The following is a 23,691-nucleotide window of genomic DNA, read 5'->3' on the forward strand; positions in this document are numbered from 1 at the left end:
ATCATCATCACCCTGTACAAAAACAAAGGCGAGAAATCAGACTGCTCAAACTACAGGGGAATCACGCTGCTCTCCATTGCAGGCAAAATCTTCGCTAGGATTCTCCTAAATAGAATAATACCTAGTGTCGCCGAGAATATTCTCCCAGAATCACGGTGCGGCTACTGACATGGTCTTTGCCCTCAGACAGCTCCGAGAAAAGTGCAGAGAACAAAACAAAGGACTCTACATCACCTTTGTTGACCTCACCAAAGCCTTCGACACCGTGAGCAGGAAAGGGCTTTGGCAAATACTAGAGTGCACTGGATGCCCCCCAAAGTTCTTCAACATGGTTATCCAACTGCACGAAAACAAACAAGGTCGGGCCAAATACAGCAATGAGCTCTCAGAACCCTTCTCCATTAACAATGGCGTGAAGCAAGGCTGTGTTCTCGCACCAACCCTCTTTTCAATCTTCTTCAGCATGATGCTGAACCAAGCCATGAAAGACCTCAACAATGAAGACGCTGTTTACATCCGGTACCGCACGGATGGCAGTCTCTTCAATCTGAGGCGCCTGCAAGCTCACACCAAGACACAAGAGAAACATGTCCGTGAACTACTCTTTGCAGACGATGCCGCTTTAGTTGCCCATTCAGAGCCAGCTCTTCAGCGCTTGATGTCCTGTTTTGCAGAAACTGCCAAAATGTTTGGCCTGGATGTCAGCCTGAAGAAAACGGAGGTCCTCCATCAGCCAGCTCCCCACCATGACTACCAGCCCCCCCCCCCCCCACATCTCCATCAGGCACACAAAACTCAAAACGGTCAACCAGTTTACCTATCTCGGCTGCACCATTTCATCAGATGCAAGGAACCACAACGAGATAGACAACAGACTCGCCAGGCAAATAGCGCCTTTGGAAGACTACACAAAAGAGTCTGGAAAAACAACCAACTGAAAAACCTCACAAAGATAAGCATATACAGAGCTGTTATCATACCCACACTCCTGTTCGGCTCCGAATCATAGGTCCTCTACCGGCACCACCTACGGCTCCTAGAACGCTTCCACCAGCGTTGTCTCTGCTCCATCCTCAACATTCATTGGAGCGACTTCATCTCTAACATCGAAGTACTCAAGATGGCAGAGTCCGACAGCATCGATCCACGCTGCTGAAGATCCAACTGCGCTGGGTAGGTCACGTCTCTAGAATGGAGGACCGTGGCCTTCCCAAGATCGTGTTATATGGCGAGCTCTCCACTGGCCACCGTGACAGAGGTGCACCAAAGAAGAGGTACAAGGACTGCTTAAAGAAATCTCTTGGTGCCTGCCACATTGACCACCGCCAGTGGGCTGATATCGCCTCAAACCGTGCATCTTGGTGCCTCACAGTACTATACTTTGTAAGTACAGTACCATCAATAAATATACTCACTAAACCCCATATTAATGTATGGTACATTGAATATACTCCCCAATACCCAGATGTATGTCCAGTACCATCAATAAAGATACTCACTAATCCCCAGATGAATGTAGACTACATTCAATAAAGATACTCACCAGTTCCCAAATGTATGTACAGTACATTCTCCACGTACTCCTCAATCCTCAGATGTGTACAGTCCCTTCAATAAAAATACTTCCTAATCCCCAGATGTATGTACAGTATCTTCAATAAAGATATTCCTCAATCCCCAGATGTAAGTACAGTAACTTCAATAAAGATACTCACTAAACCTTAGATGAATGTATAGTACACTGAATAAAGATACTCCCAAATCCCGGGGTGTATGTACAGTACCTTCAATAAAGATACTCCCCAATCCCCAGATGTAAGTACAGTACCTTCAATGAAGATACTCACTAAATCCCAGATGAATGTATGGTACATTAAATAAAGATACTCCCCATTCCCCAGATGTATGTACAGTACCTTCAATGTACTAGCTCATCCCCAGATGAATGTAGAGTACATTCAATAAAGATACTCACCATTTCGCAGATGTATGTATAGTACATTCAATAGTTTCTCCACAATCCCCAAATGTATATACAGTACCTAGAATAAAGATACTCACCAATCCCCATATATATGTACAGTACTTCAATAAAGATACACCCCAATCCCCAGATGTACGTACAGTATCTTCAATAAAGATCTTCCCAATCCCCCGATGTCAGTACAAGTCCTTAAGTAAAGATACTCCTAATTCCCAGATGTATGTACAGTAACATCAATAAAGATACTCCCCAATCCCCATATGTACGTACAGAACCTTCAATAAAGATAATCCCAATATTTATGTACAGTACCTTCAAAAAAGGTATCCCCAATCCCCAACTGTATGTACAGTACCATCAATAAAGATACTCACCAATACAAATATGTATGTACAGTACCTTCATTAAGGATACTCCCCAGTCCCCAGATGTGTATATAGAACCTCCAATAAAGATACTGCTCAATTCCAGATGTACGTTAAGTACATTCAATAAAGGTTCTCCACAATCCCCCATGTATGTACAGTACCTTCAATAAAGATACTCCCCAATCCCCATATGTACGTACAGAACCTTCAATAAAGATAATCCCAATATGTATGTACAGTACCTTCAAAAAAGGTATCCCCAAATGTATGTACAGTACCATCAATAAAGATAATCACCAATACAAATATGTATGCACAGTACCTTCATTAAGGATACACCCCAGTCCCCAGATTTATTTATAGAACCTCCAATAAAGATACTCCCCAATCCCCAGATGTATGTGTAGTACATTCAAGAAAGGTTCTCCGCAATCCCATATGTATGTACAGTACCTTCAATAAAGATTCTCCCCAATCCCCAGATGTATGTGCAGAACCTTCAATAAAGATACTCGTCAATCTTAATATCTTCAATAAAGATACACTCAAACCTCAGATGTATGTACAGTACCTTCAATAAAGATACACCCCAATCCCCATATGTATATATAGTACCTTCAATAAAAATACTCCTCAATCCCCAGATGTATGTGCACAACCTTCAGGAAAGATACTCCCAATCCACTGATGTATGTACAGTACCTTCAATAAAGATACACCCCAATCCTCATATGTATGTACACAACCTTCAATAAGGATACTTCCTATCCCCATATGTATGTACAGTTCCTTCAATAAAGATATTCCCCAATCCCTAATGTATGTACAGAACCTTCAATAAACATACTACCAATCCCCAGATGTATGTACAGTACCTTCAATAAAGATCCTCCCTAATCCCCACATGTATGTACAGAACCCTCAGTAAATATAAAATCAATCCACAGATGTATGCAGAGTACCTTCAATAAAGATACATCCAATCCCCATATGCATATAATACAGTACATTTAATAAAGATACTCCCTATCTCCATATGTACATACAGAACCTTCAATAATGATAATTCCAATATGTATGTACAGAGCACATTCAATAAAGATACTCACCAATTCCCAGATGTATGTATAGTACATTCAATGAAGATTCTCCACAATCCCCAGATGTATTTAGAGTACCGTCAAAAAAGATACTCACCAATCCCAAGATGTATGTACAGTACCTTCAATAAAGATACAGCCCAATCCCCATATGTACGTAGAGTATCTTCAACAAAGATCTTCCCAATCCCCAAATGTAAGTATAAAACCTTAAGGAAAGATATCCCAATCCCCAGATGTATGTACAGTACCTTCAATTAAGATAATCCCTAATCCACAGATGTATGTATAGTACATTCAATAAAGATACTCCACAATCCCCAGATGTATGTATAGTAAATTCAATAAAGATACTCCCCAATCCCCAGATGTCTGTTCAGAACCTTCAATAACCATACTACCAATCACCAGATGTATGTACAGTACCTTCAATAAAGATATTCCCCAATCCCCATATGTATGTACAAGACCATCAATTAAGATACTCTCTATTCTCCATGTGTATGTACAGTACATTCAATAAAGATACTCCCCAATCCCCATAAGTACGTACAGAACCTTCAATAAAGATAATTCCAATATATATGTACAGTACCTTCAAAAAAGGTATCCCCAATCCCCAAACGAAAGTACAGTACCATCAATAAAGATTATCACCAATACAAATATGTATGCACAGTACCTTCATTAAGGATACTCCCCAGTCCCCAGATATATTTATAGAACCTCCAATAAAGATACTCACTAATCCCCAGATGAATGTAGACTACATTCAATAAAGATACTCACCAATTCCCAAATGTATGTATAGTAAATTCTCCACATACTCCTCAATCCTCAGATGTGTACAGTCCCTTCAATAAAAATACTTCCTAATCCCCAGATGTTTGTACAGTATCTTCAATAAAGATAATCCTCAATCCCCAGATGTAAGTACAGTAACTTCAATAAAGATACTCACTAAACCCCAGATGAATTAATGGTACATTAAATAAAGATACTCCCCATTCCCCAGATGTAGGTACAGTACCTTCAATGTACTAGCTCATCCCCAGATGAATGTAGAGTACATTCAATAAAGATACTCAGCAATTCGCAGATGTATGTATAGTACATTCAATAAAGTTTCTCCACAATCCCCAGATGTATGTACAGTACCTTCAATAAAGATACTCAACAATCCTCAGATATATGTACAGTACTTCAATAAAGATACACCCCAATCCCCAGATGTACATACAGTATCTTCAATAAAGATCTTCCCAATCCCCCGATGTCAGTACAAATCCTTAAGTAAAGATACTCCTAATCCCCAGATGTATGTACAGTAACATCAATAAAGATACTCCCCAATCCCCATATGTACGTACAGAACCTTCAATAAAGATAATCCCAATATTTATGTACAGTACCTTCAAAAAAGGTATCCCCAATCCCCAATTGTATGTACAGTTCCATCAATAAAGATACTCACCAATACAAATATGTATGTACAGTACCTTCATTAAGGATACTCCACAGTCCCCAGATGTGTATATAGAACCTCCAATAAAGATACTGCTCAATCCCAGATGTACGTTAAGTACATTCAATAAAGGTTCTCCACAATCCCCAGATGTATGTGCAGAACCTTCAATAAAGATACACCACAATCTCCATATGTAGGTACACAACCTTCAATAAAGATACTCACCAATCCCCAAATGTATGTACAGTACCTTCAATAACAATATTCCCCAATCCCCAGATGTACGTATAGTACCTTCAATAATCCCCAATCCACAGATGTATGTACAGTACGTTCAATAAAAATACTACCCAATCCCCAGATGTATGTACAGTACCTTCAAAAAAGATACTCACTAATCCCCAGATGAATGTAGACTACATTCAATAAAGATACTCACCAATTCCCAAATGTATGTACAGTACATTCTCCACAATCCCCAGATGTGTACAGTCCCTTCAATAAAGATACTTCCTAATCCCCAGATGTATGTACAGTACCTTCAATAAAGATATTCCTCAATCCCCAGATGTAAGTACAGTAACTTCAATAAAGATACTCACTAAACCCCAGATGAATGTATAGTACACTGAATAAAGATACTCCCAAATCCAGGGGTGTATGTACAGTACCTTCAATAAAGATACTCCCCAATCCCCAAATGGAAGTACAGTACCTTCAATGAAGATACTCACTAAACCCCAGATGAATGTATGGTACATTAAATAAAGATACTCCCCATTCCCCAGATGTATGTACAGTACCTTCAATGTACTAGCTCATCCCCAGATGAATGTAGAGTACATTCAATAAAGATACTCAGCAATTCGCAGATGTATGTATAGTACATTCAATAAAGTTTCTCCACAATCCCCAGATGTATATACAGTACCTTGAATAAAGATACTCACCAATCCCCATATATATGTACAGTACTTCAATAAAGATACATCCCAATCCCCAGATGTACGTACAGAACCTTCAATAAAGATAATCCCAATATTTATGTACAGTACCTTCAAAAAAGGTATCCCCAAATGTATGTACAGTACCATCATTAAAGATAATCACCAATACAAATATGTATGCACAGTACCTTCATTAAGGATACTCCCCAGTCCCCAGATTTATTTATAGAACCTCCAATAAAGATACTCTCCAATCCCCAGATGTACGTGTAGTACATTCAATAAAGATACACCACAATCCCCATATGTAGGTACACAACCTTCAATAAAGATACTCACCAATCCCCATATGTATGTACAGTACCTTCAATAACAATATTCCCCAATCCCCAGATGTACGTACAGTACCTTCAATACTCCCCAATCCCCAGATGTATGTACACTACGTTCAATAAAAATACTATCCAATCCCCAGGTGTATGTACAGTACCTTCAATAAAGATACTCACTAATCCCCAGATGAATGTAGACTACATTCAATAAAGATACTCACCAATTCCCAAATGTATGTATAGTACATTCTCCACATACTCCTCAATCCTCAGATGTGTACAGTCCCTTCAATAAAAATACTTCCTAATCCCCAGATGTTTGTACAGTATCTTCAATAAAGATATTCCTCAATCCCCAGATGTAAGTACAGTAACTTCAATAAAGATACTCATTAAACCCTAGATGAATGTATAGTACACTGAATAAAGATACTCCCAAATCCCGGGGTGTATGTACAGTACCTTCAATAAAGATACTCACCAATCCCCAGATATATGTACAGTACTTCAATAAAGATACACCCCAATCCCCAGATGTATGTACAGTATCTTCAGTAAAGATCTTCCCAATCCCCCGATGTCAGTACAAATCCTTAAGTAAAGATACTCCTAATCCCCAGATGTATGTACAGTAACATCAATAAAGATACTCCCCAATCCCCATATGTACGTACAGAACCTTCAATAAAGATAATCCCAGTATTTATGTACAGTACCTTCAAAAAAGGTATCCCCAATCCCCAATTGTATGTACAGTACCATCAATAAAGATACTCACCAATACAAATATGTATGTACAGTACCTTCATTAAGGATACTCCGCAGTCCCCAGATGTGTATATAGAACCTCCAATAAAGATACTGCTCAATCCCAGATGTACGTTAAGTACATTCAATAAAGGTTCTCCACAATCCCCCATGTATGTACAGTACCTTCAATAAAGATACTCCCCAATCCCCATATGTACGTACGGAACCTTCAATAAAGATAATCCCAATATGTACCTTCAAAAAAGGTATCCCCAAATGTATGTACAGTACCATCATTAAAGATAATCACCAATACAAATTTGCATGCACAGTACCTTCATTAAGGATACTCCCCAGTCCCCAGATTTATTTATAGAACCTCCAATAAAGATACTCCCCAATCCCCAGATGTATGTGTAGTACATTAAATAAAGGTTCTCCACAATCCCATATGTATGTACAGTACCTTCAATAAAGATTCTCCCCAATCCCCAGATGTATGTGCAGAACCTTCAATAAAGATACACCACAATCCCCATATGTAGGTACACAACCTTCAATAAAGATACTCACCAATCCCCATATGTATGTACGGTACCTTCAATAATGATATTCCCCAATCCCCAGATGTATGTACAGTACCTTCAATACTCCCCAATCCCCAGATGTATGTACAGTACGTTCAATAAAAATACTACCCAATCCCCAGATGAATGTATAGTACCTTCAATAAAGATACACCACAATTCCCAGAGATATGTATAGTACATTTAATAGATACTCCCCAATCCCCAGTTATATATGCAGTACCTTCAATAAAGATACTCGCTAATCCCCAGATGAATGTATAGTACATTCAATAGAGACTGCAAATCTCCAGATGTATGTACAGTACCTTCAATAAAGATACATCCAATCACAATATGTATACAAAGTACCTTAAATAAAGATACACCCCAATCCCCATATGTATGTACACAATCTTCAATAAAGATACTTCATATCTCCATATGTATGTACAGTTCCTTCAATAAAGATACTCGTCTATCTTAATATGTATGTACAATATCTTCAATAAAGATACACTCAAACCTCAGATGTATGTACAGTACTTTCAATAAAGATACACCCCAATCCCCATATGTATATATAGTACCTTCAATAAAAATACTCCTCAATCCCCAGAAGTATGTGTACAACCTTCTGGAAAGATACTCCCAATCCTCAGATGTATGTACAGTACCTGCAATAAAGATACATCCCAATCCCCATATGTATGTACACAAGCATTTATAAAGATTCTCCCCATTCATGTATAGAACCTCCAATAAAGATACTCCGAAATGTCTATATGTATGTAGGGAACCTTCAATAAATATACTCCCCAATCCCCATATGTATATATAGTACCTTCAATAAAAAATACTCCTCAATCCCCAGAAGTATGTGTACAACCTTCTGGAAAGATACTCCCAATCCTCAGATGTATGTACAGTACCTGCAATAAAGATACATCCCAATCCCCATATGTATGTACACAAGCATTTATAAAGATTCTCCCCATTCATGTATAGAACCTCCAATAAAGATACTCCGAAATGTCTATATGTATGTAGGGAACCTTCAATAAATATACTCCCCAATCCCCATATGTATGTACACAACCTTCAATAAAGATATTCCCCAATCCCTAGATGTATCTACAGAACCTTCAATAAACATACTACCAATCCCCAAATGTATGTACAGTACCTTCAATGAAGATACATCCATTCCCAATATGTATATACAGTACCTTCAATAAAGATACTCCCTAATCTCCATGTATATGTACAGTACATTCAATAAAGATACTCCCCAATCCCCATATGTATGTACAGAACCTTTAATAAAGATAATCCCAATATGTATGTCCAGTACCTTCAAAAAAGGTATACCCAATCCCCAAATATATGTACAGTACCATCAATAAAGGTACTCACCAATACAAATATGTATGTACAGTACCTTCAGTAAGGATACTCCCCTGTCGCCAGATGTATTTATAGAACCTCCAATAGATACTCCCCAATCCCCAGATGTATGTTTAGTACATTCAATAAAGATTCTCCACAATCCCCATATGTATGTACAGTACCTTCAATAAAGGTACTTCCCAATCCCCAGATGTATGTACAGTACCTTCAACATACTCCTCAATCCCCAGATGTTTGTACAGTACCTTCAATAGATACTCCCCAATTCCCATATGTATGTACAGTACCTTAAATAAAGATACTCCCCATATGAACTTTTTCTATATAATAAACTCATTGGACTTTAGGGCTGTAGCTAGGTGTGGTTACAGTGGGATACTACACAAGGCCATGGACATTCAGTGTGGGACAGTACACAGGATAACCCGCAGATTGGAGGAACACTTTATTGTCATCTGGGCACCCTCCAGCCAGATGGCATTAATGTTGACTTTACTGCCTGCCACTAAACCAGCTTGCCTTCTCGTCCCCCTGCCTCTTTCTGGTTCTTTCATTCACCCACCCAGCCATCCCTCCTCCCCCTCATTGCTGCTGTCCCCTTCCTCTTTCCTCCACCTATCACCTGCCTTTGCCACCCCCCTTCTCTTTAGTTCGGATGCCTGCCAGCATCATCTCGTACTTTTAAGGTTCTGTATCTTTACCTTTGCTACGGAAAGGACGCTTTGACCTGCTGAGTTTCTCTAGCACAGAGTGTTTTTACTTCAACCAAGGGGTCTACAGAATTTTGATATACTTGAGATAGAACAGCAGAGTGGAGACCCTTCAGTCCTCAATGTTGTGCTAACCCATGTATTATTTTTTTAAAAACTCAACCTTTCCTACTGCATAACCTTTTATTTTTCTTCCTTCTGTGTGTCTGTCTTATAGTGTCTTAAATGCTCCTAATGTTTCAGCCTCCACCACCCCTTGCAAGACATTCCAGGCCCCAACAACTCTGTGTATAGAAAAAAAAATCTTATCAATGTCTCCCCTCCATTCATTTTGTACACCTGCTCTGGGAAACAGGTGTTGACTGTCCACCCTATCTATGCCTCTCAGAATCTTGTCAACTTCTAGCAAGTCTCCTCTTGTCCTTCTGCACTCCAAAGAGAAAAGTCCCAGCTCTGCTCACCTTGCCTCATAATTTTTTCCAATATGGACAACATCCTGGTAAATATCCTCGGCACCCTCTCCATAGCTTCCACATCTTTCCTATAATGTGATTAGTAAGGGGTTGCTTAAGGTGGGATGTGAATGGAAAGAAAAAGGTTGAAAGCCACTGTTTGAATCGTCCCTCATGGACTCATTATGTGCAGGGTTTCAGAGCTCCCAAAGGAAATCGGTCAATGACCATTTTTCTCAAGCCAAATATTTCAGTGACAATTTGGTCTAGAGCAGTGATTCTTAACCTTCCCATTCACGTCCCACCTTAAGCAACCCCTTACCAATCACAGAACACAACGGCAGAGGGATTACTTAAGGTGGGATGTGAGTGGAAAGAAAAAGGTTGAGAACCAATGGTCCAGGCCAAAATCTATAAAATTACCTCAAAGTTCAGTCTTTTAAATTTGGTGTTGAATTTGAAATTTGAAATTTGATGCCCAGAATTAATGTGGAACTGATGGGAAGTCGGGAGTTGTGGCTGGTACACACGAGCTGACGTCGCAACACTCCTGGTCCTTCTGTGAGACTCGAATCGGATGGCCACCGTAACCTTGGCACCGGTCTCTCCAAGTAACCTCATGGCTAAGCACACTTAAAATGAAGCCATCTCTCCAAGTGGCCTACACTAGTAGTCACAAAAAGGCCTTCCCGGCATAGGTCAATTCATCAAAAAGGCCCAGTCATTCACAGAGCTGGTTTTGCTCTGAATTCCACAAAAAATGGCCGAGCACAAGAGTGGTTTCCTCTCCACAAGCCAGAATGGTTCTTCCTCGCAATTGTGGGTTTTTTTTTTGTCACAAACAAGCTACAAACACTTCATAAAACAGATTGCATTTAAAATGCTCAAACCAGACACTCCGGGCCCGGGGCCTTTGTAGGGACAATAAAACCTGTTCTGCGAGATGTTTTCACAAGGAGGTGCCAATAGAAGAACCTGAGATCAAGAGACTTCCCAAGTAGGTGTTAATTGGATGTGCTGTGGAGTAAATGGACTATTGTTTTGAAAGCAACAGGTGAATGGGCTAAGAAGTTTGGGTCCAGTGCCGTAATGTGTCTGGTTGCAGTTTGCTGGTCTAAGAAGGTCAGGCAGAGAGAGAGACCAAATGGGCTTTCTCTAAGAGAGAGAACTGGTTGCTGCAGGCATGGTGAGCTGGTGGCTTGTTGATACTCCATTTTAAAGACGGTTGTGACCTGCAGAAGAGGTGGTCATTTGGAAAACCCCTCATGGGGCAAGTTTCTTCAGCAACACACTGAAGTGGCTGATCGGAAGGAAACAGTTTGTGTCCAATGAGCAATGAATCTCTCTCTGAAATCGACAAGAACCTTCCTGAGCGGTAACTATTTGAGCACCAAAGCCTGGTGAAAATTCATAAATGTTAAATTCTGTGCACAGTATAAAAATTGCCTTATACCGGTGAACTTGGAGGAGTGAGATTGGACTGTAAATCATTCTGAACTTGTACACATTACATGCATGTATGTTTAGAATTAGAAGGGGGTTAATAGGAATAAGTTAAATTTTGATTCTGTTTTTGTTTAACGAAATTAAAAATAACTTTTGTTTAAGTAACCATTTGTCTTGGTGAATTTCTATTGCTGCTGGGTTTTGGGGTCTTCTGGGCCAGTAAAGGTGTGAAATGTTCATTGTGACCATTCAGTCCCTCCTGGCTATGCTATCCCTTACAGTGATAATCCTATTTTACTAAAATGGAAGCTTGTATTAAAAAACCCTTCTGCCTCGACTCTAGCTGTGAAATCACCAACCACAGTGAAAACTAACCCATTTACTTTGTTTATTTCCTAACCATACCTTGCCTTTTTTTCAATTAGTGTATGCAGGTCCCTCAAAATTGAACACATTTTAAAATAATTTTTGAAATTCCACTTCTGCGAATCTGCTGTCGTTTCTAAAAATAAAGGCAATGGCCCAGGTTGTCCATCCAAACAAAGTCTCGGGCCCATAAAGGTGTCTCCCTTTTCTGGGTGTTTGGAATTAGCATCAGGAAGAGGCTCCCTTGCTTACAATGGGTCCGTGCTTTCAATTTCGAATTCCAATCTGTTCTCTCCCCTCCCCTTCCTCTCCCCTCCCCTTCCCCTCCCCTCCCCTTCCCCTCCCCTCCCCTTCCCCTCCCCTCCCCTTCCCCTCCCCTCCCCTTCCCCTCCCCTCCCCCTCCCCTCCCCTTCCCCTCCCCTCCCCTTCCTCTCCCCTCCCCACCTGCTCCTTTCCCCCTCTCTAGTTCCACCCCCTCCCCCTGCTTCTCCTCTTCCTCTCCCCTGCTCCTCCTCTTACCCTGCTCCTTCCCTCCCTCCTTCTCCCTCTGCCCGGCTCTTTATTCAGGCGCCAAACTCCCTTCGGTCCAATCCTGTCGAGGGGCTCAGGCCCGAAATCCTTTGCCTCCTCTGTGACCTGCTGACTATTCGCCTACTTCTACGACGACTTGATCTGCCTGGATAGCACACAAAAAAGGCCTTTCTTCCAGCGTCGTGACGAGCGGCCCGATCCAAGTGTACAAACACTCTCCCGAAGCACTTCAACCACCACTTCCGGCTTCCGTCCGCGCGGTCACTTCCGCTTCCGGCGAGGTTGGATATGGTGACGGAGTGATGGAGGTGGCGGACGATCCGAATCTGCCGGCATCGGCCAGTCCCAGAGGTGAGTGGCGGCGGCGAGGGAGCGGGGATGGGGAGCGGCTGGGCTGCTGAGTCGCTGCGGACGGCGGTGACGGACCGAGGAGAACGGGCCACGTTTGACCCGAGGCCGAGCGGCGGAGGCACCCGCTGCGTGACGTCACCCGGGGTCTCACCGTGAGGTCTCTGAACCTGGCACAGGCAGATTTGGGTTTGCGTGTGTGTACGAGGGTGTCCGTGCGTGTGTGTACATGTGTGTGAGTGCGTACGTGTGTGAACATGTGGGTGCATGTTTGTGTGTGTGTATGGCTGTGCGCTAGCGTGCACATGCCGGCGCGTTCGGAGAGAGTGCATGAGTGTGTACGAGGGCCAGCCCCTCTGATCTTATCTCGCTGTTTATCTCACATCAGGGGGTCTCCCTGCTGGAGCTTCCGCCCCCACCATGCTGTCGGGGGCTCCTTCCCAACTGCGGCTGTTCAGGATCGTCGCTCACCACCGCCCGGGCCTGTTTATGTGGATTTCTGGGTTTTTTTAAAATGATTTCCGCACTTTTTCACCCCCAAGAGCGGGGGACCAACTTGGCAGTGATGGTGAGACCGGGGCTGGGTGGAAGGTGTCGCTGTGTCCACAGACAAACCTCAGGCACCGCGCACAAAGCAACGTGATGAGGGCTGGCGCCCTGCATTGTTATCTGTCACGGGGCTCCTGGTTTTATTCCTTGAGCGCAGAGTCTCAGGTATAAATCTCCCTACCCTGAGGCAAGGACATTCCCCCCCACCCCAGGAGCGGCCAGCTTTGGAATTGACGGCGACCCCACGGTGCTGGGTGGCGCAGGTTGTCTTGTCAAGCAGCTCGACGACGTGGCTAGTCCCGCAGAGCTCGCTCGGCCGGACTTCGGCCCATCTGGATGGGGGTGGAGAAAGTAAGCGAAAAGTTCTGATTCCGACCGAAAGGCAAATTGCGATCCTGTTATCGTAACCAATGACCGAATAATTTCACCAGAACCTATCCCATTGGAGACAATGATTGTAATTCGCCTAAATAAATACCCGATGAACATTCACACACAATCTCGCTGTTACCCTTCCCCACCACCACTCTTCCGTAAAATTCCATGTTTAACGTGCGGCTGCTGCTTTATTCCCACTGGTTATAGATTCCCCACTGTTCATTTTGTCCCGGGGGTGGGGGTGCCAGAGCGGTTCTCTGGCAGCACTGCACTCTTTGGGCAATGGGGGCAAGGTCGCTGTTTGGCTCGCTGGGTGCTAGTTGTGGGCAGGTGCTGCTTGGAGTCAGGAGATGCAGATGCTCTGGTTCGAGCATAGGTCGAGCAGGTACCGACCGCCGGGTGAGTCTGGGTTCGGCCAGTGGTGTCTGGGTATGGGCCTTGGTGTCTGTCTGGGTGAGGGTGGTGGTGTCTGTCTGGGTGAGGGTGGTGGTGTCTATCTGGATTCTGGTTGCGGGCCGTGGTGTCTTTCTGGAGACTGGGTGCGGCCGTGGTGTCTGTCTAGAGTCTGGGTGAGGGTGGTGGTATCTGTCTGGAGTCTGGGTGCGGGCGGTGGTGTCTGGAGTCTGGTTGCGGGCAGTGGTGTCTGTCTGGAGTCTGGGTGAGGTTGGTGGTGTCTGTCTGGATTCTAGTTTTGGGCGGTGGTGTCTCTCTGGAGTCTGGTTGCGGGCGGTGGTGTCTCTCTGGAGTCTGGTTGCGGGCGGTGGTGTCTCTGGAGTCTTGATTGCGGGCGGTGGTGTCTGGAGTCTGATTGCGGGCGGTGGTGTCTTTCTGGAGACTGGGTGCGGGCCGTGGTGTCAGTCTGGAGTCTGGGTGCGGGCCGTGGTGTCTGTCTGGAGTCTGGGTGAGGGCGGTGGTGTCTGTCTGGAGTCTGGTTGTGGGCGGTGGTGTCTGTCTGGAGTCTGGGTGTGTTTGGTGGTGTCTGTCTGGAGTCTGGTTGCGGGCGGTGGTGTCTGTCTGGAGTCTGGTTGCGGGCGGTGGTGTCTGTCTGGAGTCTGGTTGCGGGCGGTGGTGTCTGTCTGGAGTCTGGTTGCGGGCGGTGGTGTCTGTCTGGAGTCTGGTTGCGGGCGGTGGTGTCTGTCTGGAGTCTGGTTGTGGGCGGTGGTGTCTGTCTGGGTGAGGGCAGTGGTGTCTGTCTGGAGTCTGGGTGAGGTTGGTGTTTGTCTGGAGTCTGGTTGCGGGCAGTGATGTCTGAAGTCTGGGTGAGGACGGTGGTGTCTTTTTTTTTAAATTTTTTATTTTTCACACCATAAATCACAATAGCCATGATATACACTTTTTCTTTTCCACACATTTACAGTGACTTTTTCTCCCCCCCCCCTCCCTCCTCCCAAGCCACCCCCCCACCCCCCCCCCCTCATCCATTTTAGGTATACAATCTAGGTTGCATTAATTCAGTCAGACAATGTTGTCATTCAACAAAAATACACCAGAAATTCTACTGAGTCCATTCTTTTCTTTTCTTCTCCTTCCATCAACTTAGGTAATGTTTGTTCCCGGTAGGTTTTCGCTATTGTATTTAATGTAAGGCTCCCATACTTGTTCGAATATTTCAATATTATTTCTTAAACTATATGTTATTTTTTCTAATGGAATACATTTATTCATTTCTATATACCATTGTTGTATTTTCAAATTATCTTCCAATTTCCAGGTTGACATAATACATTTTTTTGCTACGGCTAGGGCTATCTTGACAAATCTTTTTTGTGCATCTTCCAAGTCAATTCCAAATTCTTTATTTTTTATGTTACTTAGGAGAAAGATCTCTGGATTCTTTGGAATATAGTTTTCTGTTATTTTATTTAATATCTGATTGAGATCATCCCAAAATTTTTCTACTCTCTCACATGTCCAGATTGCATGAATTGTTGTTCCCCTTTCTTTTTTACATCGAAAACATCTATCAGATACTGTTGGGTCCCATTTATTTAACTTTTGCGGTGTAATGTATAGTCTGTGTAACCAATTATATTGTATCATACGCATCCTCGTATTTATTGTATTTCTCATCGTTCCAGAACATAATTTCTCCCATGTTTCCTTTTTTATCTTTATATTTAAATCTTGTTCCCATTTTTGTTTAGTTTTACCATTTGTTTCCTCATTCTCCTTTTCTTGCAGTTTGATATACATATTTGTTCTAAATCTTTTGATTAACATTGTATCTGTAATCACATATTCAAGGTTACTTCCCTCTGGTAAACTCAGATTGCTTCCTAATTTATCTTTCAAGTAGGATCTCAGTTGGTAATATGCCAGCGCTGTATCTCCAGTTATGCTGAAGAAGATTGAAAAGAGGGTTGGTGCGAGAACACAGCCTTGCTTCACGCCATTGTTAATGGAGAAGGGTTCAGAGAGCTCATTGCTGTATCTGACCCGACCTTGTTGGTTTTCGTGCAGTTGGATAATCATGTTGAGGAACTTTGGGGGACATCCGATGCGCTCTAGTATTTGCCAAAGCCCTTTCCTGCTCACGGTGTCGAAGGCTTTGGTGAGGTCAACAAAGGTGATGTAGAGTCCTTTGTTTTGTTCTCTGCACTTTTCTTGGAGCTGTCTGAGGGCAAAGACCATGTCAGTGGTTCCTCTGTTTGCGCGAAAGCCGCACTGTGATTCTGGGAGAATATTCTCAGCGACACTAGGTATTATTCTATTTAGTAGAATCCTAGCGAAGATTTTGCCTGCAATGGAGAGCAACGTGATTCCCCTGTAGTTTGAGCAGTCTGATTTCTCGCCTTTGTTTTTGTACAGGGTGATGATGGTGGCATCACGAAGATCCTGAGGCAGTTTACCTTGGTCCCAACAAAGCTTGAAAAACTCATGCAGTTTGGCATGCAGAGTTTTGCCGCCAGCCTTCCAGACTTCTGGGGGAATTCCATCCATACCTGCTGCTTTGCCACTTTTCAGTTGTTCGATTGCCTTATATGTCTCATCCAGGGTGGGTACCTCATCCAGCTCTAGCCTTAGGGGCTGTTGAGGGAGCTGGAGCAGGGCGGAATCTTGGACTGAGCGGTTGGTACTGAAAAGAGATTGTCGCTGAGGAGGACTTTGCCGTCTGAGCTGCGCAGCGGGCTTTGGACTTGGGGTGAGGGGCCGTACACAGCCTTTAGAGCCTCGTAGAAACCCCTGAAGTCGCCAATGTCCGCGCTGAGCTGTGTTCGTTTGGCGAGGCTAGTCCACCACTCATTGGTGAACCAAGCCATGAAAGACCCCAACAATGAAGACGCTGTTTACATCCGGTACCGCACGGATGGCAGTCTCTTCAATCTGAGGCGCCTGCAAGCTCACACCAAGACACAAGAAAAACTTGTCCGTGAACTACTCTTTGCAGATGATGCCGCTTTAGTTGCCCATTCAGAGCCAGCTCTTCAGCGCTTGACGTCCTGCTTTGCGGAAACTGCCAAAATGTTTGGCCTAGAAGTCAGCCTGAAGAAAACTGAGGTCCTCCATCAGCCAGCTCCCCACCATGACTACCAGCCCCCCCAAATCTCCATCGGGCACACAAAACTCAAAACGGTCAACCAGTTTACCTATCTCGGCTGCACCATTTCATCAGATGCAAGGATCGACAATGAGATAGACAACAGACTCGCCAAGGCAAATAGCGCCTTTGAAAGACTACACAAAAGAGTCTGGAAAAACAACCAACTGAAAAACATCACAAAGATAAGCGTATACAGAGCCGTTGTCATACCCACACTCCTGTTCGGCTCCGAATCATGGGTCCTCTACCGGCACCACCTACGGCTCCTAGAACGCTTCCACCAGCGTTGTCTCCGCTCCATCCTCAACATCCATTGGAGCGCTCACACCCCTAACGTCGAGGTACTCGAGATGGCAGAGGTCGACAGCATCGAGTCCACGTTGCTGAAGATCCAGCTGCGCTGGATGGGTCACGTCTCCAGAATGGAGGACCATCGCCTTCCCAAGATCGTATTATATGGCGAGCTCTCCACTGGCCACCGTGACAGAGGTGCACCAAAGAAAAGGTACAAGGACTGCCTAAAGAAATCTCTTGGTGCCTGCCACATTGACCACCGCCAGTGGGCTGATAACGCCTCAAACCGTGCATCTTGGCGCCTCACAGTTTGGCGGGCAGCAGCCTCCTTTGAAGAAGACCGCAGCGCCCACCTCACTGACAAAAGGCAAAGGAGGAAAAACCCAACACCCAACCCCAACCAACCAATTTTCCCTTGCAACCGCTGCAATCGTGTCTGCCTGTCCCGCATCGGACTGGTCAGCCACAAACGAGCCTGCAGCTGACGTGGACTTTTTACCCCCTCCATAAATCTTCGTCCGCGAAGCCAAGCCAAAGAAAAAAAAAATCTCCAGTTATATTGTACTTCTCTCTCATTTGTTCAAAGGATAAGAATCTACTTCCTGAAAAACAATTTTCTATTCTTTTAATCCCTTTTTTTTCCCTTTTTCTAAAGGAAAGGTTGTCTATTGTAAAAGGGAGTAGCTTATTTTGCGTCAATATTAGTTTTGGTATTTTTTTTTATTTTTTTTTAAATTTTTTTATTTTTCACACCATAAATCACATTAGCCATGATATACACTATTTCTTTTTCACACATATACAGTGAGTTTTTCTCCCCCCCCCCCCTTTCCTCCCAAACCACCCCCCCACCCCCCCTCTCATCCATTTTAGGTATACAATCTAGGTTGCATTAAGCCAGTCAGACAATGTTGTCATTCAACAAAATTACACCAGAAATTCTACTGAGTCCATTCTTTTCTTTCCTTCTCCTTCCATCAACTTAGGTAATGTTTGTCCCCGGTAGGTTTTTGCTATTGTATTTAATGTAAGGCTCCTATACTTGTTCGAATATTTCAATATTATTTCTTAACCAATATGTTATTTTTTCTAATGGAATACATTTATTCATTTAAATTTGGTAGTTTCTTCCTTTTAATTTGGTTATGTATTCCATTAATATTTAAAGTCATATAGTTCAGCGTAGCCCTTTTACATTTTGTTTATCTTCTCTTTCCGTTTTTCCATCATTACCTTTCCTCCTTTTCCATTTCTGTTTTCTTATTTTCAACTCTTTATAAGACAACATTCCTACAACATCCAACATTTTCCTTATTCTCCTATTTCTATCTTATTTATCCCCAATCTCCCCTTCACCTCCTGAGTTGTCCTTTAACCCTTGTCGGACAACCACATCTCCCCTCTCCATTTGGATTTGCGAATCCACTCGCAAGCATCAACTGATTTTGCAGTGACCGCTATTTCCCCCCACCCCGCCTCCCCCAGAAAAGATTTCACTTTTCATATGTCACAAAGGTCACTCTTTTAATTCCGTCCTTATTCTCTCTATTCTATTACCTTCCCTTATTAATTCTTGTCTATACTATCTATATTTTCCTCTAAGTACAGATACATTCATGTATGCTCATTGTCTCTTTTCACTCTTATACCTCTTTACCCGCATACGTATCAATCGTGATCATTTTTACTCTCATTACCCGTCTTCATCCCTCAGTCTATTTTTGTCTTTACCCACATACATATCAATCGTGATCATTTTAACTCTCATTACCCGTCTTCCTCCCTCAGTCTATTTTTGTAATTGTTCTGCAAATTTTCGTGCTTCTTCTGGATCCGAGAATAGACTGTTTTGTTGTCCTGGAATAAATATTTTCAATACCGCTGGATGCTTTAGTATAAATTTATACCCTTTCTTCCATAAAATCGCCTTTGCTGTATTGAACTCTTTTCTCTTCTTTAGGAGTTCAAAACTTATATCTGGATAAATGAAGATTTTTTGCCCTTTATACTCCAGTGGTTTGTTGCCCTCTCTTACTTTTTCCATTGTCTTCTCCAGTACCTTTTCTCTTGTAGTATATCTTAGGAATTTTACTACAATAGATCTTGGTTTTTGTTGTGGTTGTGGTTTAGAGGCCAATACTCTATGTGCCCTTTCTATTTCCAATTCTTGCTGTAGTTCTGGACATCCTAGGGTCTTAGGGATCCACTCTTTTATAAACTCCCTCATATTCTTGCCTTCTTCATCTTCCTTAAGGCCCACTATCTTTATGTTATTTCTTCTGTTATGGTTTTCCATTGTATCTATTTTTTGAGCTAGTAGTTCTTGTGTCTCTTTAGTTTTTTTATTAGATTTCTCCAATTTCTTTTTTAAGTCTTCTACCTCCATTTCTGCTGCTACTGCCCGCTCTTCCATCTTGTCCATTTTCTTTCCCATTTCTGTTAAGGTCATCTCCATTTTATTTATTTTCTCTTCTGTGTTGTTTATTCTTTTTCTTAAATCCTTAAATTCCTGTGTTTGCCATTCTTTAAATGACTCCATGTATCCTTTAATAAGAGCAAGTATATCCTTTACCTTGCCTTTCTTTTCTTCTTCTATTTCACCATACTCTTCCTCTTCTTCTTCCTCTGGGTTGGCCATCTGTTGTTTCTTTGTTGCCCTTTCCTCCTCTTCTTTCTTGTTTCTATTGTCTTCTGTGGTCTCTTCTTGCTGCAGGTGTTCAGCAGCTGTCGTTGCCGGCTGTGGAGATCGACTCCCCAGCTGGTCCCCCCTCCCGTCGGTGTGTTTTTTTTCATTCGCATCGCGCACGCGCGAAGTATCGCGCATGCGCGGTTGCGCACTTTTACTCGGCTCTGCGAGCCATTTTTGTAGTCCATTATTTACCGACCTGAGGGAGCGGGTTTCTCTCTCCGCAGCGGGCCTCTTCGGACAGGTAAGGCCTTCACCTTTTTCCTCCTTTGTCTTCTCTTCCTCTCTTCTTACCGTTGCTTTCGACTTTTCTTTTTTTGTTGCCATCTTCTTTCCACCTTTATACTCACTTTTCTGTAACTTTTATTTCTGTGCCTTTGTGTTTTCTCTTGTTTTTCCCGACTTTTCTGGAGAGGGCTGGAGTTCACCGTCCAGCCACTACTCCATCACGTGACTCCTCTTTTAGTTTTGGTATTTGATAATTTATTTTATTTCTTTCTACATGAATCTTCTTCCATATATTGAGGAGATGGTGTAATACTGGAGAAGTTCTATGTTGTACCAATTTTTCGTCCCATTTATATAATATATGTTCAGGTATCTTTTCCCCTATTTTATCTAATTCTAGTCTCGTCCAGTCTGGTTTTTCCCTTGTTTGATAAAAATCTGATAGGTACCTTAATTGTGCGGCTCTATAATAATTTTTGAAGTTTGGCAATTGTAAGCCTCCTTGTTTATACCATTCTGTTAATTTATATAGTGCTATTCTCGGTTTCCCCCCTCTCCATAAAAATCTCATTATTTTCTTTAACTCTTTGAAGAATTTTTCTGTCAGTTGTATTGGCAATGCCTGAAATAAGTATAGTATCCTTGGAAAAATGTTCATTTTAATACAGTTTATCCTTCCTATCAGTGTTAGTGGTAGCTCTTTCCAATGCTCTAAATCGTCCTGTAATTTTTTCATTAGTGGATTGTAATTGAGTTTATATAATTGGCCTAGATTTTTGTTTATTTGCACACCTAGGTATCTTATTGCCTGCATTTGCCATCTGAATGGGGATTCCTCCTTAAATTTTGAGAAATCCGCGTTATTCATAGGCATTGTTTCACTTTTATTTACGTTTATCTTGTATCCCGACACTTCTCCATATTCCTTCAATTTCTTATATAGTTCTTTTATTGATAGTTCTGGTTCTGTTAAGTACACTATCACATCATCCGCAAATAGACTGATTTTATTTTTATTCCTTTTATATTATTATCTATTCTTATCGATTCTGCTAGTGGTTCTATAGCTAGCGCAAACAATAATGGTGATAGTGGGCATCCCTGCCGCGTTGACCTGCTTAAGTTAAATTGCTTTGATACATGTCCATTTACTGTCACTTTCGCTAACGGTCCCTCATATAATGCTTTAATCCAATTAATATACTTCTCCGGTAAACTGAATTTTTGCAATACTTTGAACAAGTAATTCCATTCTACTCTGTCGAAGGCCTTCTCTGCGTCTAAAGCAACTGCTACTGCCGGTGCTTTATTTCCTTCTACTGCATGAATTAAGTTAATAAATTTACAAATATTGTCTGTTGTGCGTCTTTTTTTGATAAATCCAGTTTGGTCTAAATTTATCATTTTCGGTACCTGTTCTGCTAATCTGTTTGCTAATAGTTTAGCTATTATCTTATAATCTGTGTTTAGCAGAGATATTGGTCTATATGACGCTGGTGAGAGTGGATCTTTCCCTTGTTTTAGTATCACTGTAATTATTGCTGTTTTACATGAATCTGGTAAGTTTTGTGTCTCATCAATCTGGTTGATTACATCCAGGAGGGGCGGAATTAATAAGTCTTTAAATGTTTTATAGAATTCTATTGGGAATCCATCCTCTCCTGGTAATTATTTGGTAATTTTTTTATTATCTCTTGTATTTATACTGTTCCAAATGGTTCTGTTAATTTATTTTGTTCCTCTATTTGTAGTTTTGGTAGTTCAATTTTAGTCAAAAATTCATCTATTTTCCCTTCTTTCCCTTCGTTTTCAGTTTGGTATAATTGTTCATAGAATTCTCTGAAGTTTTCCTTTATTTCTTTTGGATTATATGTAATTTGTTTGTCTTTTTTCCTTGTTGCCAATACTATTTTTTTTAGTTTGCTCTGTCTTAAGCTGCCATGCTAAGATTTTGTGTGTTTTTTCACCTAGTTCATAATATTTCTGTTTTGTCTTCATTATATTCTTCTCCACCTTATATGTTTGTAATGTTTCATATTTTATTTTTTTATCCGCCAATTCTCTTCTTTTGGTTGTATCTTCCTTTATTGCTAATTTTTTTTCTATGTTTATTATTTCCCTTTCCAACTGCTCTGTTTCCTGATTATAGTCCTTCTTCATCTTGGTTGCATAACTTATTATTTGTCCTCTAATGAATGCTTTCATTGCGTCCCATAGTATAAACTTATCTTCCACTGATTCCGTATTTACTTCAAAGTACATTTTTAATTGTTTTTCAATAAATTCTCTAAAATCCTGTCTTTTAAGTAGCATGGGGTTTAATCTCCATCTATACATTCTTGGAGGGATGTCCTCTAGCTCTATTGCCAATAACAGGGGTGATGATACTCTAGCTTTATATTCCGTTTTCCTAACTCTCCCTTGAATGTGGGCTGATAACAGGAATAGGTCTATCATTGAGTATGTTTTATGTCTAGTCGAGTAGTATGAGTATTCCTTTTCTTTTGGGTTTTGTTTCCTCCATATGTCCACAAGTTTCATTTCTTGCATTGATTTAATTATAAATTTGGTTACTTTGTTCTTCCTGTTAATTTTTTTCCCCGTTTTATCCATATTTGGATCCAAATTCAGATTGAAATCCCCTCCTATTAGTATGTTCCCTTGCGTATTAGCTACCTTCAAAAAGATATCTTGCATAAACTTTTGATCTTCTTCGTTAGGTGAATATATATTAAGTAGATTCCAAAGCTCCGAATATATCTGACATTTTATCATAACATATCTCCCTGCTGGATCTATTATTTCCTCTTCTATTTTAAATGGCACATTTTTGCTAATTAATATAGCCACTCCTCTTGCTTTTGAATTATACGATGCTGCTGTTACATGTCCTACCCAATCTCTCTTTAATTTCTTGTGCTCCAATTCAGTTAAGTGTGTTTCTTGGACAAATGCTATATCTATTTTTTCCTTTTTCAGTAAATTTAGTAGTTTCTTCCTTTTAATTTGGTTATGTATTCCATTAATATTTAGAGTCATATAGTTCAGCGTAGCCATTTTATATTTTGTTTATCTTCTCTTTCCGTTTTTCCATCATTACCTTTCCTCCTTTTCCATTTCTGTTTTCTTATTTTCAACTCTTTACCAGACAACATTCCTACAACATCCAACATTTTCCTTATTCTCCTATTTCTATCTTCTTTATCCCCAATCTCCCCTTCCCCTCCTGAGTTGTCC

At 41.6% G+C, this 23,691-nt stretch overlaps 1 protein-coding gene across 1 annotated transcript in view; it reads left to right on the forward strand.

The window, feature by feature from the left end:
• Positions 1-12,570: 12,570 nt before the first annotated feature.
• LOC138751077 (uncharacterized) overlaps positions 12,571-23,691 on the forward strand; it is a 33,618-nt gene continuing 22,497 nt past the window's right edge. The window contains exon 1 of the mRNA XM_069913157.1: positions 12,571-12,781. Within this exon, the coding sequence (XP_069769258.1) occupies positions 12,733-12,781 (49 nt within the window). The 5' untranslated portion in view covers positions 12,571-12,732. The remainder of the gene's footprint in view (positions 12,782-23,691) is intronic.

This window comes from Narcine bancroftii, unplaced genomic scaffold, assembly GCF_036971445.1.
Source record: "Narcine bancroftii isolate sNarBan1 unplaced genomic scaffold, sNarBan1.hap1 Scaffold_649, whole genome shotgun sequence".
Lineage (NCBI taxonomy): Eukaryota > Metazoa > Chordata > Chondrichthyes > Torpediniformes > Narcinidae > Narcine > Narcine bancroftii.